The following is a 15,596-nucleotide window of genomic DNA, read 5'->3' as shown; positions in this document are numbered from 1 at the left end:
TAGTTTTACTTTGAAGTCTATTTTGTCAGATATTAGAATTGCAACCCCTGCTTGTTACTTAGTGCCACTTGCTTGGAATATTCTTTTCCATCCTTTTACCTTAAGGTAGTGCCTGTCCTTGAAGCTGAGATGGCTTTCTTGCAGACAGCAAAAGATGGATTTTGTTTCTTAATCTATTCGCTTAGCCTGTGTCTTTTGATTGGGGAGTTCAGTCCACTGATATTTAAGGTTATTATTGCAAGATGTGTATTCATTGCCGTCATTTTGATTGCTGTTTGTGTTCTCTGTGTAATTTTGTGTTTCCTAGGTTATACCTTTATTTTCTTTCATTCTTTCTCTGCTCTCTGTATTGCTTCAAGCATTCTTTGAAGGGCTGGTTTTGTGGACAAGAATTCCTTCAGCCTATTTATGTCATGGCAGATTTTTCTTTCCCCTTCAACTATAATAGACATTTTTGCTGGGTAAAGTATTCTGGGCTGGCATCTATTGTCATGTAGAACTGGAAATTCCTTAGTCCAGGCTCTTCTGGTTTTCATAGTTTGCATTGGTAATTCAGCTGTAATTCTGATGGGCTTTCCTTTGTGTGTGACTTGTTTTTCTTTTGCTGCTTTCAGTTTTCTCTCTTCGTTCTGTACATCTAGTGTTTTTACTATGATATGTTCTTGGGGAGATTCTTTTTGATCCTGTCTATTTGGTGTTCTGTGTGCTTCCTGTATTTCTATGGGGATATCTTTCCTTAATTTTGAGAAATTTTCTTCTACGATCTTGTTTAAGTTCTGGTCAGCATCATTAACCTGAAATTTTCTTCCTCTGTTCCTATGATGTGTAGATTTGGTCTTTTCATGGTTCCCACATCTCTTGTATATTCCATTCCATTCCTTTTTTTTTTTAAATTTTCCATACTCTTTGCTTGAGTGGTCCAGTTCTTCAACTTCATTTCTTCAGCTCTGATATTCTGTTTTCCATTTCATTCTAATGTTGAAGCTCTCCCGTGTTGTTTCATGTTGGCTTATTGAGTTTTGCACTTCCTTCTTCATTTCTGCCTGAGTTTTCTTCAGTGTTTCTATCTCTTTTGTGAATTTATTCTGAAGTTTATCCCTATCTTCTTTTAGCTCTTTAATTTGTTTGTATGTTCTTCAAATTCGTTGAATTCCTTGATTGTGTTTATGATTCTTCTTTTAAGTTCAGTGTCCTGGGTTATCTTTAGGGGGTTCTCCTTGTAGAACTCCTCTACAGGATTGGTGGAATTTGGTGGGCACATAGTGTTTTGTCTTTCCATTTTATTATTCTTTCGTTGTGATTCTGGCTTGTGAATTTCTTTTGTTTATGATTCTGATATGAGAATTAAGTTGAAGTATGCTTCTGTTTGTATTATCCGGGTGCCTAGATCCTTTCTTTATTGGTTATGTAAAGCTGGTTGGTACAGGGTTCAGGTTCTCTCAGTTTAGTTTGGAGGGAACTGATGGCTTCAGATCAGCTATTCAGGAGTACCCACAGAGCCCAAGTCAGGTTCCAGTCAGGTACACTCAGGCTTCCTTCACCACATGGAGGCAGGATCCGGGAGCTCTCAGGCAGTCCCCTGTGTTCTTAGCCCCTATGCCAGTGGGAGGCCATCTTCCCTGGGGCCTAGAGAGGGGCCTCATGAAATCCCAGGTAGGGGGATGGATATGGCACAATTAGGGGAAGCTCACCACCATGTGGAGGCAGGATTGGGGGCTCTCCATCAGTCCCCCTCATTCTCAGGCCCTCTGCCTGAAGGAGGCCAGAGAGAGGCCAGAAGTTGGCAGTCTCTGGTGGTCTTATATGATCGGAGCCTCTACCCCGATGGAGGCCCAAACCCACCCTCTCCAAAAACCAATTTTTAAATTGGGTTATTTTCATTGTGTTGAATTACAGTTGTTCTTTATATATTTGGGACACTAGCTCCTATCAAATATTTGCCAATTATTTTCTCCCAGTTTATTGATTTACCATTTTCTTGAGGATGCCCTTGAAAGATTTTTGGTGAAGTCTAAATTAAATGTACTTTCTAATTATAGCTTTTGCTTCCGGTTGTGTAATCTATTAGACATGGTGACACACATATTTAATCCCAACACTGGAGACAGAGACAGATGGCTCTCTCTGAGACTGAGGACAGCCTGGTCTATATAGTGAGTTAAGGCCTGCTAGGGCTACATAGTAAACATCCTGTCATAAACACACACACACACAACATTGCTTAATCCAAGGTTACAAGGTTTATGCCTGTGTTTTCTCTTGAGAGTTTTGTTGTTTTTGCTTTTTTTATTTAACTCTGTGGTCCCTTTAGTTAACCTTTGTACCTGGTGTGAGGTAGCAGAGAACAGAGGGGTTGGCAGTGTTTTCTATAAGAACTATACAGTGTGTATTTCATTATTGTGTGCCTGTGCCCTGACATCCTGGGTACTCAGCTCTTCTGTTGTAACAGGATACCAAATATCAGCAGTAAATACAAACCTGCACACGGCACTGCTCCGATATAGTGGTGCAGGTGAGCCAGTGGTGTCTGGGTCAGCCCGGCTTCCGAGCCTACTCAAGGTGGCATAGTGAATGAGCATAGCACTGAGGGCTTGTTCTGTGTGATCTTTTAATCAAGTATTTATCCACCAGTAACAGCTCAAGTTAAGTGATTCTTAGCACTTGAAATGCTTTAAATGTCTTAGAAAGCTTTTTTAAAACCACGTTTTACAAATGAATAGACATGGGTCATTTATTAAATTTCTGAAGAAATAAGCACTCTCAGAACTCCATAGGAAGAACCCTGATTTTGTACAGCAGTTCAAGTAACTTAGTATGCTCCCAATAGACTAGATTACATAAATTTAGAATGGAGAAGGCTCAGTAGGTTAAGACGTTAATCTAACCAAAATTAAAGTTTGTTTTTATGTCCATTTAATAACACAAATATACTTCTTAAATCTGACACATTAGAAATTCACTCATCTAGCTAGCCAGTAGGTAGTAGTGGGATCTTATAAATAGAGCTTATTACAAGTATATGGGGCCAGGTCTGTCACTCAGTGCTAGAGTGTTTGTCTAGCATATACAAGGCCCTGGGTTTGATTGCCCAACACTGTCTGAAGAAAGGGGGCGGGGGTTATAATGGCTTACATTACTGGAAAGTTATTCCTCCAAATTTAGTTTTCTTGCTATAAAAACAATTCCAGCTTTTACTTTCAGCTATGAAATATGTTATGCAATTATATATTTTTAATACTGGAATGTAATAATAAAGCAAATTAAGCTGGGCATGGTGACACATGCCTTTAATCCCAGAACTTGCAAGTTCCAGGCTAGCTGGGGCAACAGGAAGACCCTGCCTCAAAAAGGACCCCTCCCTATTAGCCATTTCTTTCCTAAGACTCATGTAGAATGACTTCTACAGTGTTCTGCTAAGATTGTTAAGCATTGTCAGCATGATGGCACAGTCCTTAAGTCCCAGCACTTGGGAGGCAGAGGCCAGGAAGCTGCCTGTCTACAGTGAGTTCCAGGCCAACTGGAGCTATGGGGAGACCCTGTCTCAAAAAGAAAATATTATTAAGTGTTGATTAATAGTGAGAAGGGCTAAATTTAGTTTCTAGTGAAACGTGTGAATATATTATAGAAAATGGTTTTGTTAAAACTTTGAAGAATGCAAGTGATGAGGTAGCCAATAGTGCAAGTGGCTGAGGGTGTCAGACAGTGGGTGGCACTGTGAGCAGAGCTCTTTGCAACTCTGCATCACTTGTCTTCAGACCTAAATTTATAGTGAGAAAATCAAGTGATCTTTATGTCACTTCATCGTTCACTCCTTCTCAGACGTGTATTCCTGATCTCTGAGAGAGTGTGCTGCTGGAGGCCACTGTACCTGAGTGGGCAGTTCAGACACACTTCAGGCTGACGGCCAAGAAGAATAATGTACTCCACCACTTTCTGTACCGGCTTTTGTTCTCTGCAGAACTGGACTGTTTTGAGACAGGATGTTCTCGGTGTGCACAGAGAATGTAAGCAGAAGTAAGCCCGGGATTCCTGGTTGATTGCGCCTGGCAGTATTACTAGATGGAAAAAAGATGCCCTCCTGTGGTTCTTCCGTGGCACTGCTTTTCTCCCTCTAAATGGTTGGCTATCTGTGAAGGAACTCGTGTGATTTCATCCTGTGGATGCTCTGGAATTCCTTGCTTTAGTTCATTGGCCGCTAGAAGCTGAGAGCTAAATTTATCATGAACCATTGTCAGAACTTTTGGCATGTGCGTGCGTGCATGCGTGCGTGCGTGTGTCTGTGTGTGTGTGTGTGTGTGTGTGTGTGTGTGTGTTTGTGTATTACAGGCTGGACCCTGTGGTTGGGATTGAACACAAAGCTTCCTCTGTCACTGAGCTGTGTCCCAGCCCCTGTGTTTTGTTTTGTTTTGTTTTTAAATATATGCTTAATTTTTATTTCATTCTTATACATAAATAAAACCAACTCAGCTCTTTCCCAGTGTTGACCGGCCTAAGCTACGCTGAGCATTAACAGTCAGCAATGAGCTGTTGCTTGCCTAGATCTTACCAAAAAGAGACACAGATTCACAGAACTGTCACAAATCAAATTTCATTCACGTCCAATAATTTCTTACACATAACGTGGAATTTTTCAAGTATGAATTTTCTCTTAGTTTGATTATGACATATTTTAACCAACTGTAAAGCAGTGTCTGCAGTTTAACATCCATGATAACCAAATGCATACCATCATAGGCACATAACAGTTTAACTGGTATTGTGTCATGCACATTAGTGGCTTAATGACCATGATATAATTATTTTTTTTATTTTTAAAAATTTATTTAATAACCACATAATTAGTAGAAGCATTGCATTACAACAGCATTGACATAGTCTGTAACAGTTTCCAGAGCAAAGATGCATCTCTTTCAAAATTGGCTGTAATTTTTAGGTTCGCAGTATTGAATAAATATAGTTATTGTACTCAATATAAACCCTATAAGACATAAAATTGAATGAGATTTTAACCTTTAAACAAGATCCCCATTTCATTTTAAAATATACTTTTTCACACAGAAAAACACCTAGATGTTTGCACATGAATCTCTAATCTCTATATATCTGATTGTTACTAGTCACAGTCTGTGATCCTGAGATCCTTGGCACCTGAGCATGGATATCAGGTAGATTTCAATTGTAATATTTTCACCTCTACTAATTAACATCAAGCAAATTTTTATGCTTATTCCTCAAATATAACTCATTTTTTTCATTTGCTGATTTTTTGTGTGTGTATTTCATACGGAACATCCCAAACAATCTTATTCATCTTTATGCCCACATCCCAAATGGTACCCTCCCATAGCCGCCCCCTCCCCACTGCAGCCCACATACTCTGTCATCCCTGTTACTATCCATTGTGTTATCAGTGCCCCCAGCCGTTCCCCAGTGCAAGTCCATCCTCTGAGTCTAGTCAGCCTATCTAGAGTTCCTTGTTTTAGGAGATCAGCTCTTCCTCAACTAGGAGCAATCAGTTAGTTGTCAATATTCCTTTAGATAAGATTGGGGTCTGCTGTTCGTTTTCCCAGTGCTATGCTGGCTTACTGTCTGGGAGTCTCTTGGGCCACCCTGGCCAACAACTCAAAGGCAGGTATCTCCTGTCTAGCATTGGCCCCTTTAATTTTTGTTATAATCTCCTTTTGGGTGTTTATGACCATACAGTTGGCCCAGATAAACCAATTTATTTTTACTTTTAAGGCTGTTTGAGGCTCTGTTCCTCAGGGGTCACATGGGCTTGGGAGGAGCCCCTGGCTCCTTTCTTTTACTAGTTCTGCCTGTGTGAAGATAAGTCAAAGGTGCTGCTTGACCATGGCTGGCTTTACTTGGAAGCACAGAGGAAATGTTTCCTCTGTGTTGACCTTTTTTGTAGACTTGGACACTGGTTCAAGTCCATCTGGTGGGGTCTCCATGGCCTTCTTGATAAGAGGAGAGGTGACTCACCACAGTTACAGGACATTTTAAGAAATGCTCAACCTTGGAGGGCAAGGAGCAAAAACCTGCCCTTTAAGTCCCTCTGACCAGATAAGTACAGGCCTCAAAGTATGCCAGCCCCTGTGTTTTAAAGCTACTTTTAAAGTCCTTTTTGGAAAAAGGTACAGTATGATATAAAACATAATAGAGCAAAACAAATGCCCTAAAAATACTTGTAGGGCATAAAGGTATAGTATAATAAAAATTAGTTTGTCGGGGAGAGTTGGACAGACAGGCCAACTGAGGGCATCTTCAAAAGATGGGACAGTGCCAGGCATGGTGACATACACCTTTAATCCCAGCTCTTTTGAGGCTAGGCCAGAGAATTGCTGTGAGTTCAAGGCAGCTTAGGCAACACAGAGGGTTCAGACCAGCTTGAACTACAATGCAAGACGCTATCTCAAAACAAACAAATGCAAGAAAACTAATTCCAAGGCCCTGCTATGTGACGTTCCCAGAGCACTGTGTGCCGGTTCATGTATGTGCCATCCTTCCCAGCTTGAGTTTTGTATATTTCTTAACTTTGAGTCAGGGGATGGGAAAGTACCTGGATAGATGCATATGACAGATCATAGTTTTGTTCACGTTACTTTTGTGTTAGTCAAGATTGCCCTTTCTCCCACTCAGATCTTTTAGATGATGGTTATTCCCACATCAGCCGTGGCACAAATTGCACTGATAGTCTATCCAAGGAAATGGAAGAACAAGCAAGCCAAATACCGATATGTTTCCAATATAGACCTTTCTCCCAACTTCTCCCATAGGTTCGAATTACACTAATGAAGTTTCTGCCCAGTGTGTTCATGGATGCCATGCGAGACAACCCTGAAGCTGCCGTACATATTTTTGAGGGAACTCATGAAAATCCTGAGTTGATCTGGAATGACAGCTCCAGAGATAAGGTGTCCACAACAGTGAGAGAGATGATGCTAGAGTAAGTAAAGTTGTACCTAGAGACGTGGTATGTCAGCTCAGCCCTGCCTGTGCTCCAAAGATTGGTGTGACTAAAGTCTGGTATTCTTGCCCTTTTTTTCCCTCCAAGGCACTTTAAAAATCAGCGGGACAACCCTGATATAAACTGGAAGGTAAAGTAGCCTTGTTTTTTAAAAAATTCTTGTTGAGTCAATTTAATGTCAGGCTGTGGCTATTGACAGCTGTGTTACGTGTGGTTATGCCCATGGAAAATTGGGCTTCAAACGTAAAATTGGGAATACTTATATGTGAATTAACTAAAACATTTGAACTAGCTAAAAGCAAGCATCCTTTGTGAACTTTGTGAAGAATAGATCTCATAATTCTATAATTTGATTATGCCTAAAACATTTATGACTATTTTTGGACTAGTTCTTTGCCATTTCTGATTTCATGGATGAGTAATGCTTGTAAATGATTTGACTGTGATGCTTTCTCCTCTCTTCAAAGTTGCCAGAAGATTTTGCTGTGGTATTTGGAGACGCAGACGGTGAACTTGCTGTCGGAGGAGTTTTCTTGAGACTCTTTATTGCACAACCAGCCTGGGTTCTAAGAAAACCCAGAGAATTTCTGATTGCACTGTTAGAAAAGTTAACTGAGCTCCTGGAGAAGAACAGTCCTCATGTAAGCCTCAGTCATCAGCAGAGCATTTGCTCAAGATAGCAATTAGTTTCTCTCAAAACCTCGTCCTCACTGACCAGGCATTAAGAACTGACTGTTCCTTTCAGATAGCAGCTGTAAGAACTTAGGGGTGTATCTCAGTGATAGAGTGCTTACCTGCATGTGCAAGACCTTGGCTTTGGTCCCCAGCACCTCATGAAAGCAAACTCAAAAACAAAATAGCAGCCACATTTGAATTCAAATGTGCATGTTGAGAGAGAGAGAGAGAGAGAGAGAGAGAGAGAGAGAGAGAGAGAAAGAAAGAGAGAGAGAGACTGTGTGTCTGTGTCTGTGTGATTTTTAGTAGTGAAACCTAGTAAAATGGTCACTTACGAAACAAAGTTAGAGGTATCTGTATTGAGAATATGCTATTTCTTAAATATAGAAGCTTGGAAAAGGTTTTTCTGCCTAGTTTCCAAGGAGCTCATAATAAGGAGAAACCTAAAGTTTTGGTTTTCTCTGAAACTGTCCACGTTCTTTTCTGCACTTTGTATATGTGGCAGATATGACCCCAGTTGTAGAAACTGACAGAATAGTAACCCTGAGTGGATGAGCTCTGCCCACTCTCACTACCAGAGGCCGAGAAACAGCAGAAACGAGTAACAAAGTAGGTTTGGCCTTGGTTTGGCAAATCAGAGATCTGGATATTATTGTAAGATTTTGTTAACCAAACATTTGGTTTGAAAAATAGAAATACCCAAATGTTGCTGAATTGATCAGGCTAGCTATCGACAGGGTGGCCTAAGAGCCCAGGCTATGTTGTTAGATGGTTCTGGACCTTCTTAGTCTTAGCTCCACCGGGAGCTTACTCTGACTGTCCCACTTGCCATGTGTACACTGATTACCGCACCTACCCTGAGGCTGAGGTTATAATGAATTAATGTATGTGGAATACCTGGCTTAATTTAAGTCTGCCATATTTCAAGTGCTTGGAAGTTATTAGTTACTATCATTAGCTTACCAAAACATGTTTTTAAAGAATAGGATTAGTGTGCCAGATATTTACCAATGTCATTTTCCATAGTTGTTTTCTGTTATGAGAATTTTACTGTTACATGGTTTGCTTATAGAATGAAATCCTTAAGATTGGAACTGTAACTTGGTTGTAGAGCACTTAGTATGCAGGAAGCCCTGGGTTCAATCCTGTCTCAAAAAGGAAAGAGGTGGGGGCTGGCAGAGGTCCTCATAAGCGGAAACTTAGGGAACACACATAAGAATGCCATCCTGTGTGACCTTTCCTTTTGGGGGCACATTCCAGTTTCTACATTCATTTAAGAAGCATTTTGTTAGGAGTGTGTATGTGTGCATTTAATGATATGAGGCCTGGGTTCTTACAAGCCGTTATCTTTTTTTTAAAAATATTTTATTCATTATTTTTATTTTATGTGTCTGAGTGTATTGCCTGCATGTATGTGAGTGCACCCATGTTGTGCAATGCCACGGAGGTCAGAAAAGGACTTCAGATTCCCCTGGAACTGGAGTTAAGGATGGTTCATAGCTACCATGTGGGTGCTGGGAATCAAACCTCGGTCCTCTGCAAAAGCAGTCAGCGCTCTCAACTGCTGAGCCATCTCTCCAGCCCCAGCAAGCCTTTTAAACAAAGCTGGGAGGCACCCTTTACTAGTTCTGCATTCTCTTGGATTATTGGTGTTATCTAGCATTAGCATATCTGTAATGTTAAAATTTTTGCATAGATTTTTTTAAGATGATAAAATGCAGTATACCTAGCTCAGTGAAGAGCTACTTAGATTAAGATAGCACATTCTTAAATCCTTTAAGTTTGTGACTTTTATTTTAAAAAAAAGAATTTGGAAAGTTTATTGCTCTCTTAGGATTTGTGAACCAGTTTTCAAATGTCAACACTTGTAACTTTTGGATCCCTAGTTTTGAACTGCAAATGTATTGCTAAGATTAATTAGGACTTTTTTTAGTGCTCTGTGGTTTATATGGTTTGGTGTTTTTGTTTTCTTTCTAGGGGGACACTCTTGAAACACTGACACTGGCCACAGTGTGTCTGTTCAGTGCACAGCCTCAGTTGGCAGATCAAGTCCCACCATTGGGCCATCTTCCCAAAGTTATCCAGGCGATGAATCACAGAAACAATGCCATTCCTAAGAGCGCCATTCGGGTTATCCATGCCCTGTCTGACAATGAGGTATGAATGAATCCATTCAGGAGCTTGTAGCTCTCAAATTTATCCATGTTTCCTCTTTGTGTTTTTGTTGTTGAGTCAAGGTCTCATTATGTAACTCTGGGCTGGAACTCAGCTCTGTAGACCTGACTGGTGTTGAACTCACAGAGACCCACCCATTCTGCTTCCCCAGTGCTGGGATCAAAGGCTACCACGCCTGGCTTCATGCCCCACCCCCAAGATGCATTGCAAATAGAAATCCCCTTTCAATGGTATTAGTAGAGATGGAGCTTGGTTCAGTTTCCTCTTAGACTTGAAAGGAGTTTTTAAAATTGTACTTTGTTTGTGATGCTTACCCTGCTGTAAACACGTTGCTGTTCTACAAGTACCCTTTTCTTTTGGGCCATTAGCTATGTGTACGAGCCATGGCATCATTGGAGACGATTGGTCCACTGATGAATGGAATGAAAAAGCGAGCAGATACTGTTGGCTTAGCCTGTGAAGCAATTAATCGAATGTTCCAAAAGGAGCAGAATGAGTTGGTAGCACAGGTAAGAGACTTTTTAGCCAGCACTGTTTAGGAAAGCAGGCAGAGCAGACAGGTATTCCCTGTCTGAGGCTTAAGGAGAAATAACAAGTTTGTGCATGCACAAAGAAAAGTAAACCACCTACCACAAATCTAACCAACTTCGAAATACGGGCCAGTTTTTGAGCATTCGTCCTTAGACGCTGTGTAAGATTTTGCCTCATCCTTTTTGGGTTCTGGCGTTCATTCTTTTTTGAAGCCATATTTTAGAATCATGTCAGATTTTTTTTTTAAAGATTATTCATTTAATAAAATTAGGACTTTGTGTGTATCAATGTATACAGACACTAAAGGGGAAAAAAGTAGTTTAAAAACCAGGGCAGAAGTGAGCATTCTCCCTCTTAAGTGCAGATAGCATGAAGCCTCAGCTGTGGATGGACTCTAAAGCCACCATGCTCCTGGAAGCAGAACTGTGGTGACAGGCTAGGCTGGGGAGAGTGTGGAGACAGCCAGAGCTGTAAAACATTTCATTAGTTTCTATTGCACAGCATGGTGACCATGGTGTGATATGTCATGTATTGCATGTGAAAATAAAGAAGAAAAAGAAAGTAAATATAAATGTTCTTACCATAAAAAATACTTAAAGCCATGAATGTGCTGACTAACTTGACATCTCATTCTACATTACATAGATATACCATAACATCAGTTTGTAGCCCATAAAAATATATAAAGTAAAAACCGGGGGCTGGAGACGTGGCTCTGCGGTTAAGAGCACTGGCTGCTCTTGCAGAGGACCCCAGGTTCGATTCTCAGCACTCACATGGTATCCAACAACTGTAACTCCAGTTCCAGGGGATCCAACTCCTGACATCTGCAGGCATTGCAGGCTTACACACATGCAGGCAATGCACTCATACACATAAAATAAAAGTAATAAATATTTTTTAAAACTGAAAATAAAAAGTAATATAGCTCCCTTTTTATCTTCAAACCCTTTCCTGGGTTCTCACTTCCTTCCAGGTGGCAAAGGCCTGCGTCTATGCTTTCTAGGCTTCCTCTGCTCCATACTTTATTTCCTTCTGCATCCCCACAAATCAGCCCTCCAGCCTGTCTTTTAAGTAGCTGAAAGTATCAGGTGAATGTTGAGAAGATTGTGGATCTCTCAGTTGAAACTTAGTCTTTTGGGACTAGAAAGAGCACAAGCGACCTTAGGCCCGACAGGTAATGTTATTCTGCTCAGACTTCCCATCTGAAATGAAGTTAAAACCTAACTGAGTTGTTACGAGAAAAAAAGCTGCGTGCACTAAGCCTCAGTTACCCCACTTCTCTGACTTTTAGTGAAAATTGTGTGTTACACATTACTTTATTTAAATAGCTCTTCTTAGACTAATAGAACTGAATGATGGGTTGCAAAAAGTGATGTTTTAGGAAAATACAAAAGATACTAAGGTATTTCAGAGATTGTTGCCTATCAGTGTGGCTCAATTCCACATTCCTGGGTCCAGATGCAGTTTCTATTAATTACTGCCCGGCTCTGTGGTTATAGACATGTTTCTTCTTTTTCTGTCTGAAATAATAATACTGATTTCATTCTCTGTTGGGAGGATGAACTAATTGAAGCACAGCATTTAGAGCAGTTGATAGAACTAAATAAAATCACATTAAGGCGCCCATTTCCATTAGATACTAAAACAAAAATCTGTCTGCATTGAAATACTGAAAATAGGTTGCTTTCCCCCCAGTATGGTCCTGGTGGTTCAATCTTCAGTAACTGATTTACATTCTTTCATTATGCCCGTGTGTGTGTGTCTGTGTGTCTATGTGTGTCTCTGTGTATGTCTCTGCGTGTGTGTGTGTGTGTATGTATATGCTTCCTTCCAGGCTCTGAAAGCAGATTTGGTTCCATACCTCTTAACATTGCTTGAAGGCATAGGCCTTGAAAATCTTGACAGTCCTGCTGCCACTAAGGCCCAGATTGTTAAAGCTCTCAAGGCAATGACTAGAAGTCTGCAGTACGGAGAACAGGTGAGTCTGCAAGAAATACCTTTGATCTGCTGGCTAGAAGGTATGTTCACAGTCAGAGGGCCTTCTTGGTTGTGTGTGATCTGTGCACCTGTATGTGGGCCCATTAATGGGTGTGGCCAGGGTTAGGTTTATGTAACTGCTTCAGGGCCAAAGAAAAAGCACCAAGCCTCTACCCAGTAGTCATGCAGGAGGAGATTGATAACCACATTCACTAATGAATTCATACTATTTAAAAGATACAAATCATCATTTAAAATTTTATCTTTATTAGTGCCTACGAAGTGTTGGTTTTTTTCCTTTTACAAACTAGCTGTATATTAATGTATTTTCAACTGTATGTATGTTGAATTCAGGCCTGTACAGTAATTTAATTTTTACTGACTTTTAAAGTGTGTGTGTGTGTGTGTGTGTTTGTACACACAAATGTGCACGCATGCCACAGCTCATGTGTGGAACTCAGACAGTTTGCAGGAGTAATTTCTTACCTTCCACCATGTGGGTCCTGGGGATTGAATCCAGGTTGTCAGGCTTGAAGCAAGTCATCTGAGCCGTTCTCCCCTCTTTACTTTTATTGTAGCTTTTGAGTTCTTCATTCAGTTTACTGTCTCCCTTGTCATCTAATGTTCTTTTCATTGAGTTGGATTTTGCATAGTGTCTTAGTTTCTTTTCTTGCCACTATGATAAAATACTCTTGACAGTCAACTTAAGGGAGAAAGGGTTTGTTCTGGCTCACAGCTCAAGGATCGTTGTGGCCAGGAAGTCAAGGCAGCAGGAGGTTGAAGCAGCTGGTGACATCACATTCACAATCAGAAAGCAGAAGGTGATGAACGCTGCTCAATGGTCTTCACTTAACACAGTCCAGGATCACTTCCACAGACCAGGGAGTGCCCACGGTGGGCAGGTTCTCCTACCTCAGTTAAGGCAGTCAGGACAGTCTCCCTAGGCATGCCCAGAGGCCCATCTCCCAGGTGATTCTAGACTCTGTCAAGTTGATAACACTATCACACAGACCGTAAAGTTAAATAATCATTTCATTGACAGCATTGTAATAACTCCACCTTATCTAACTCCAGAACATTCTCATTACCCTGGGTATGTTACACATTTGTTCTTCATCCCCCCAGCCCCACCCCTGCAGCTACTAATCTGGTCCCTGTATCTGAACGTACCTATAGTATATTTCATAGTAGCATGTTTTTGAGGTTCATCCTTGTGGGATTAAGTACTTCATTCCTCTCTGTGTCTAATCCATTGTGTGTATAGTTGCCACAGTTTCTTTATCCATTCATCTGTCAGTGGGCTCTTACATTATTTCCATGTGCAAATATTTTAGATGCTTAAATTTACTTTAAAGCCTTCCTTCAGTGAATCTGCTAAGTTTGTCTGTTCCAAATATTTTTTTAAAAACTTTTTTTTTTTTCCAGATTTTTTAAGACAGGGTCTCCCTGTAGCCCCAGCTGGCTTGGAACTTGCTATGTAGACCAGGATGGCCTTGAAGTCATAGGGATCCACCTTCCTTTGCCTACTGAGTGCTGGGAGTAAAAGGGTATGCTGTGGCTCCTAGCCTAAAAAAACAAACTTTTTTCTGCCATTGGCCTTCTATCAGATTTATTGATACCATTTTTTAAATGGTATGAAAAAAGACTACAAGGATTAACTAATTTTTAAAAATATTTATTTTATGTGTATGCATGTATTGTCTGCATGTAGATAAGTGCACCCATGTGCAGTGCCCACGGAGGACAGAAGAGGCTATAGGATCCCCTGGAACTGGAGTTATGGACAGTTGTTAGTTGCCATGTGGGTGCTGGGATTCAAACCTAGCTCTTCTGCAAGAACAGCCAGTGTTCTTAACCGCTGAGCCACCTCTCCAGCCCCAACTAATGTTTTTTAAAGTATTTTGCCTTTGAGTATTCTGAACACTATGCAGAGGCACCCCTGTACACCACTTGTAGGGAATTGTCTTTTCCTTGGCCTTCAGTGCCATTCTTGCTGGTGAAATTAGCCAAGTGACCCTGACACCCACCTTCCACTCTCAAAGAAAAAGATGCCAGTACTTTCTGAAACAGGGACCCTCTGACCCCTTCTCAGCTAACCACTTCACGGCCGCTTCTTTCCCAGGCTAGAAAGCTCTCAGGCATGTAGAGCTCTACTTCAGTGCTCCCCGCTAATCTGGCACTCTTCCCCGCAGACTGTCAGCTTTCCATCATCCTTAGTGACTGTCTTCCTCAGCGTGTCTCAGTGCCTGCCTCAGAAGAGGTGCTCAGTAAACACCTAATCTGAACACTGATGTTCCTTATTTCCTGTACACTTTCATCTCTGTCTTCATGCACTCATTAATGACTGTCATGTATGTATCTCATAGAACCTTTGCCCATCTCATATGTGATACTCTGATGCTTTGTTCACTTATTTTCTCATACTGTTCCTAAACTCCCACAACCCATCATTTGAAAGGCTGGTTTAAACTTTTAACTCCAGTTTTGAGTACTTCTTCCCAAACAGTCCTAGATGTGGTTCAGTGAGATGTGCCCAGCATGGTTCCTGGTGAATGTTAGTTCCTGTTCCATCTGCAGGCTCTTCCTTGCTAACTTTGTTGCTTTGGAAGTTGTTTTTCCTCTTTAGTTCAGTCTTCCAGTGTCTAGTCCCTAATGTATCCATGCTCAGTGGTTTGTTTTACTCCCCAGGTGAATGAAATCCTCTCTCACTCTTCAGTTTGGAGTGCCTTCAAAGACCAAAAACATGATTTGTTCATTTCCGACTCCCAAACAGCAGGATACCTCACAGGTAAGCCCTACCCTAAGAGACCTGGCAGAAGCCACCCGACCTTCCTTTTGTCTTGAAGACTTAAAACACCAGTCAGCTTTTTTCCTAGGTGCTGACTGGCCTTTCTTGGAGGTGTGTGAGCATGTCATAAACATATTTTTAGCTGTGGACAGTATGTGAACACAGTGTTGAATGTGTACTGATGAAAACATCACTTTGCTTAGTTTTGATCCAATTAATTTGCACTCCATAGGTTCTGTTTGGCACACGTCTGTGTTTAAGTTTGACTTGAGAGTGTGGAAGGAATGGGGAAGTACCCACTTGGGAGCATCTGTGTCAGAAATGTGGTAGCCTCATGCATGCCCTTTCTGCCAAAATAGTGATGTGAAGGGCCGAATAAAAACAATCATAGGTGGAATATTTTTCTTCTTTGCTGCCAGTGTAGTTTTAGGGTTGGGGTTGTAGTTGGGGGGGGGGGGTAATAAACTTTGGGCCTGAAAA

The 15,596-nt window shown here is 41.0% G+C and overlaps 1 protein-coding gene across 1 annotated transcript in view; it reads left to right on the top strand.

The window, feature by feature from the left end:
* Dnajc13 (DnaJ heat shock protein family (Hsp40) member C13) overlaps nt 1-15,596 on the top strand; it is a 133,638-nt gene that overhangs the window by 112,282 nt on the left and 5,760 nt on the right. The window contains exons 49-55 of the mRNA XM_008825087.2: nt 6,777-6,946; nt 7,055-7,097; nt 7,435-7,608; nt 9,620-9,799; nt 10,186-10,326; nt 12,186-12,329; nt 15,017-15,116. Coding sequence (XP_008823309.1) covers nt 6,777-6,946; nt 7,055-7,097; nt 7,435-7,608; nt 9,620-9,799; nt 10,186-10,326; nt 12,186-12,329; nt 15,017-15,116 — 952 coding nt within the window. The remainder of the gene's footprint in view (nt 1-6,776; nt 6,947-7,054; nt 7,098-7,434; nt 7,609-9,619; nt 9,800-10,185; nt 10,327-12,185; nt 12,330-15,016; nt 15,117-15,596) is intronic.

Source organism: Nannospalax galili, unplaced genomic scaffold (assembly GCF_000622305.1).
Source record: "Nannospalax galili isolate Female #2095 unplaced genomic scaffold, S.galili_v1.0 scaffold369, whole genome shotgun sequence".
Classification (NCBI taxonomy): Eukaryota; Metazoa; Chordata; class Mammalia; order Rodentia; family Spalacidae; genus Nannospalax; species Nannospalax galili.
This window is presented reverse-complemented; position numbering and strand designations above follow the sequence as displayed.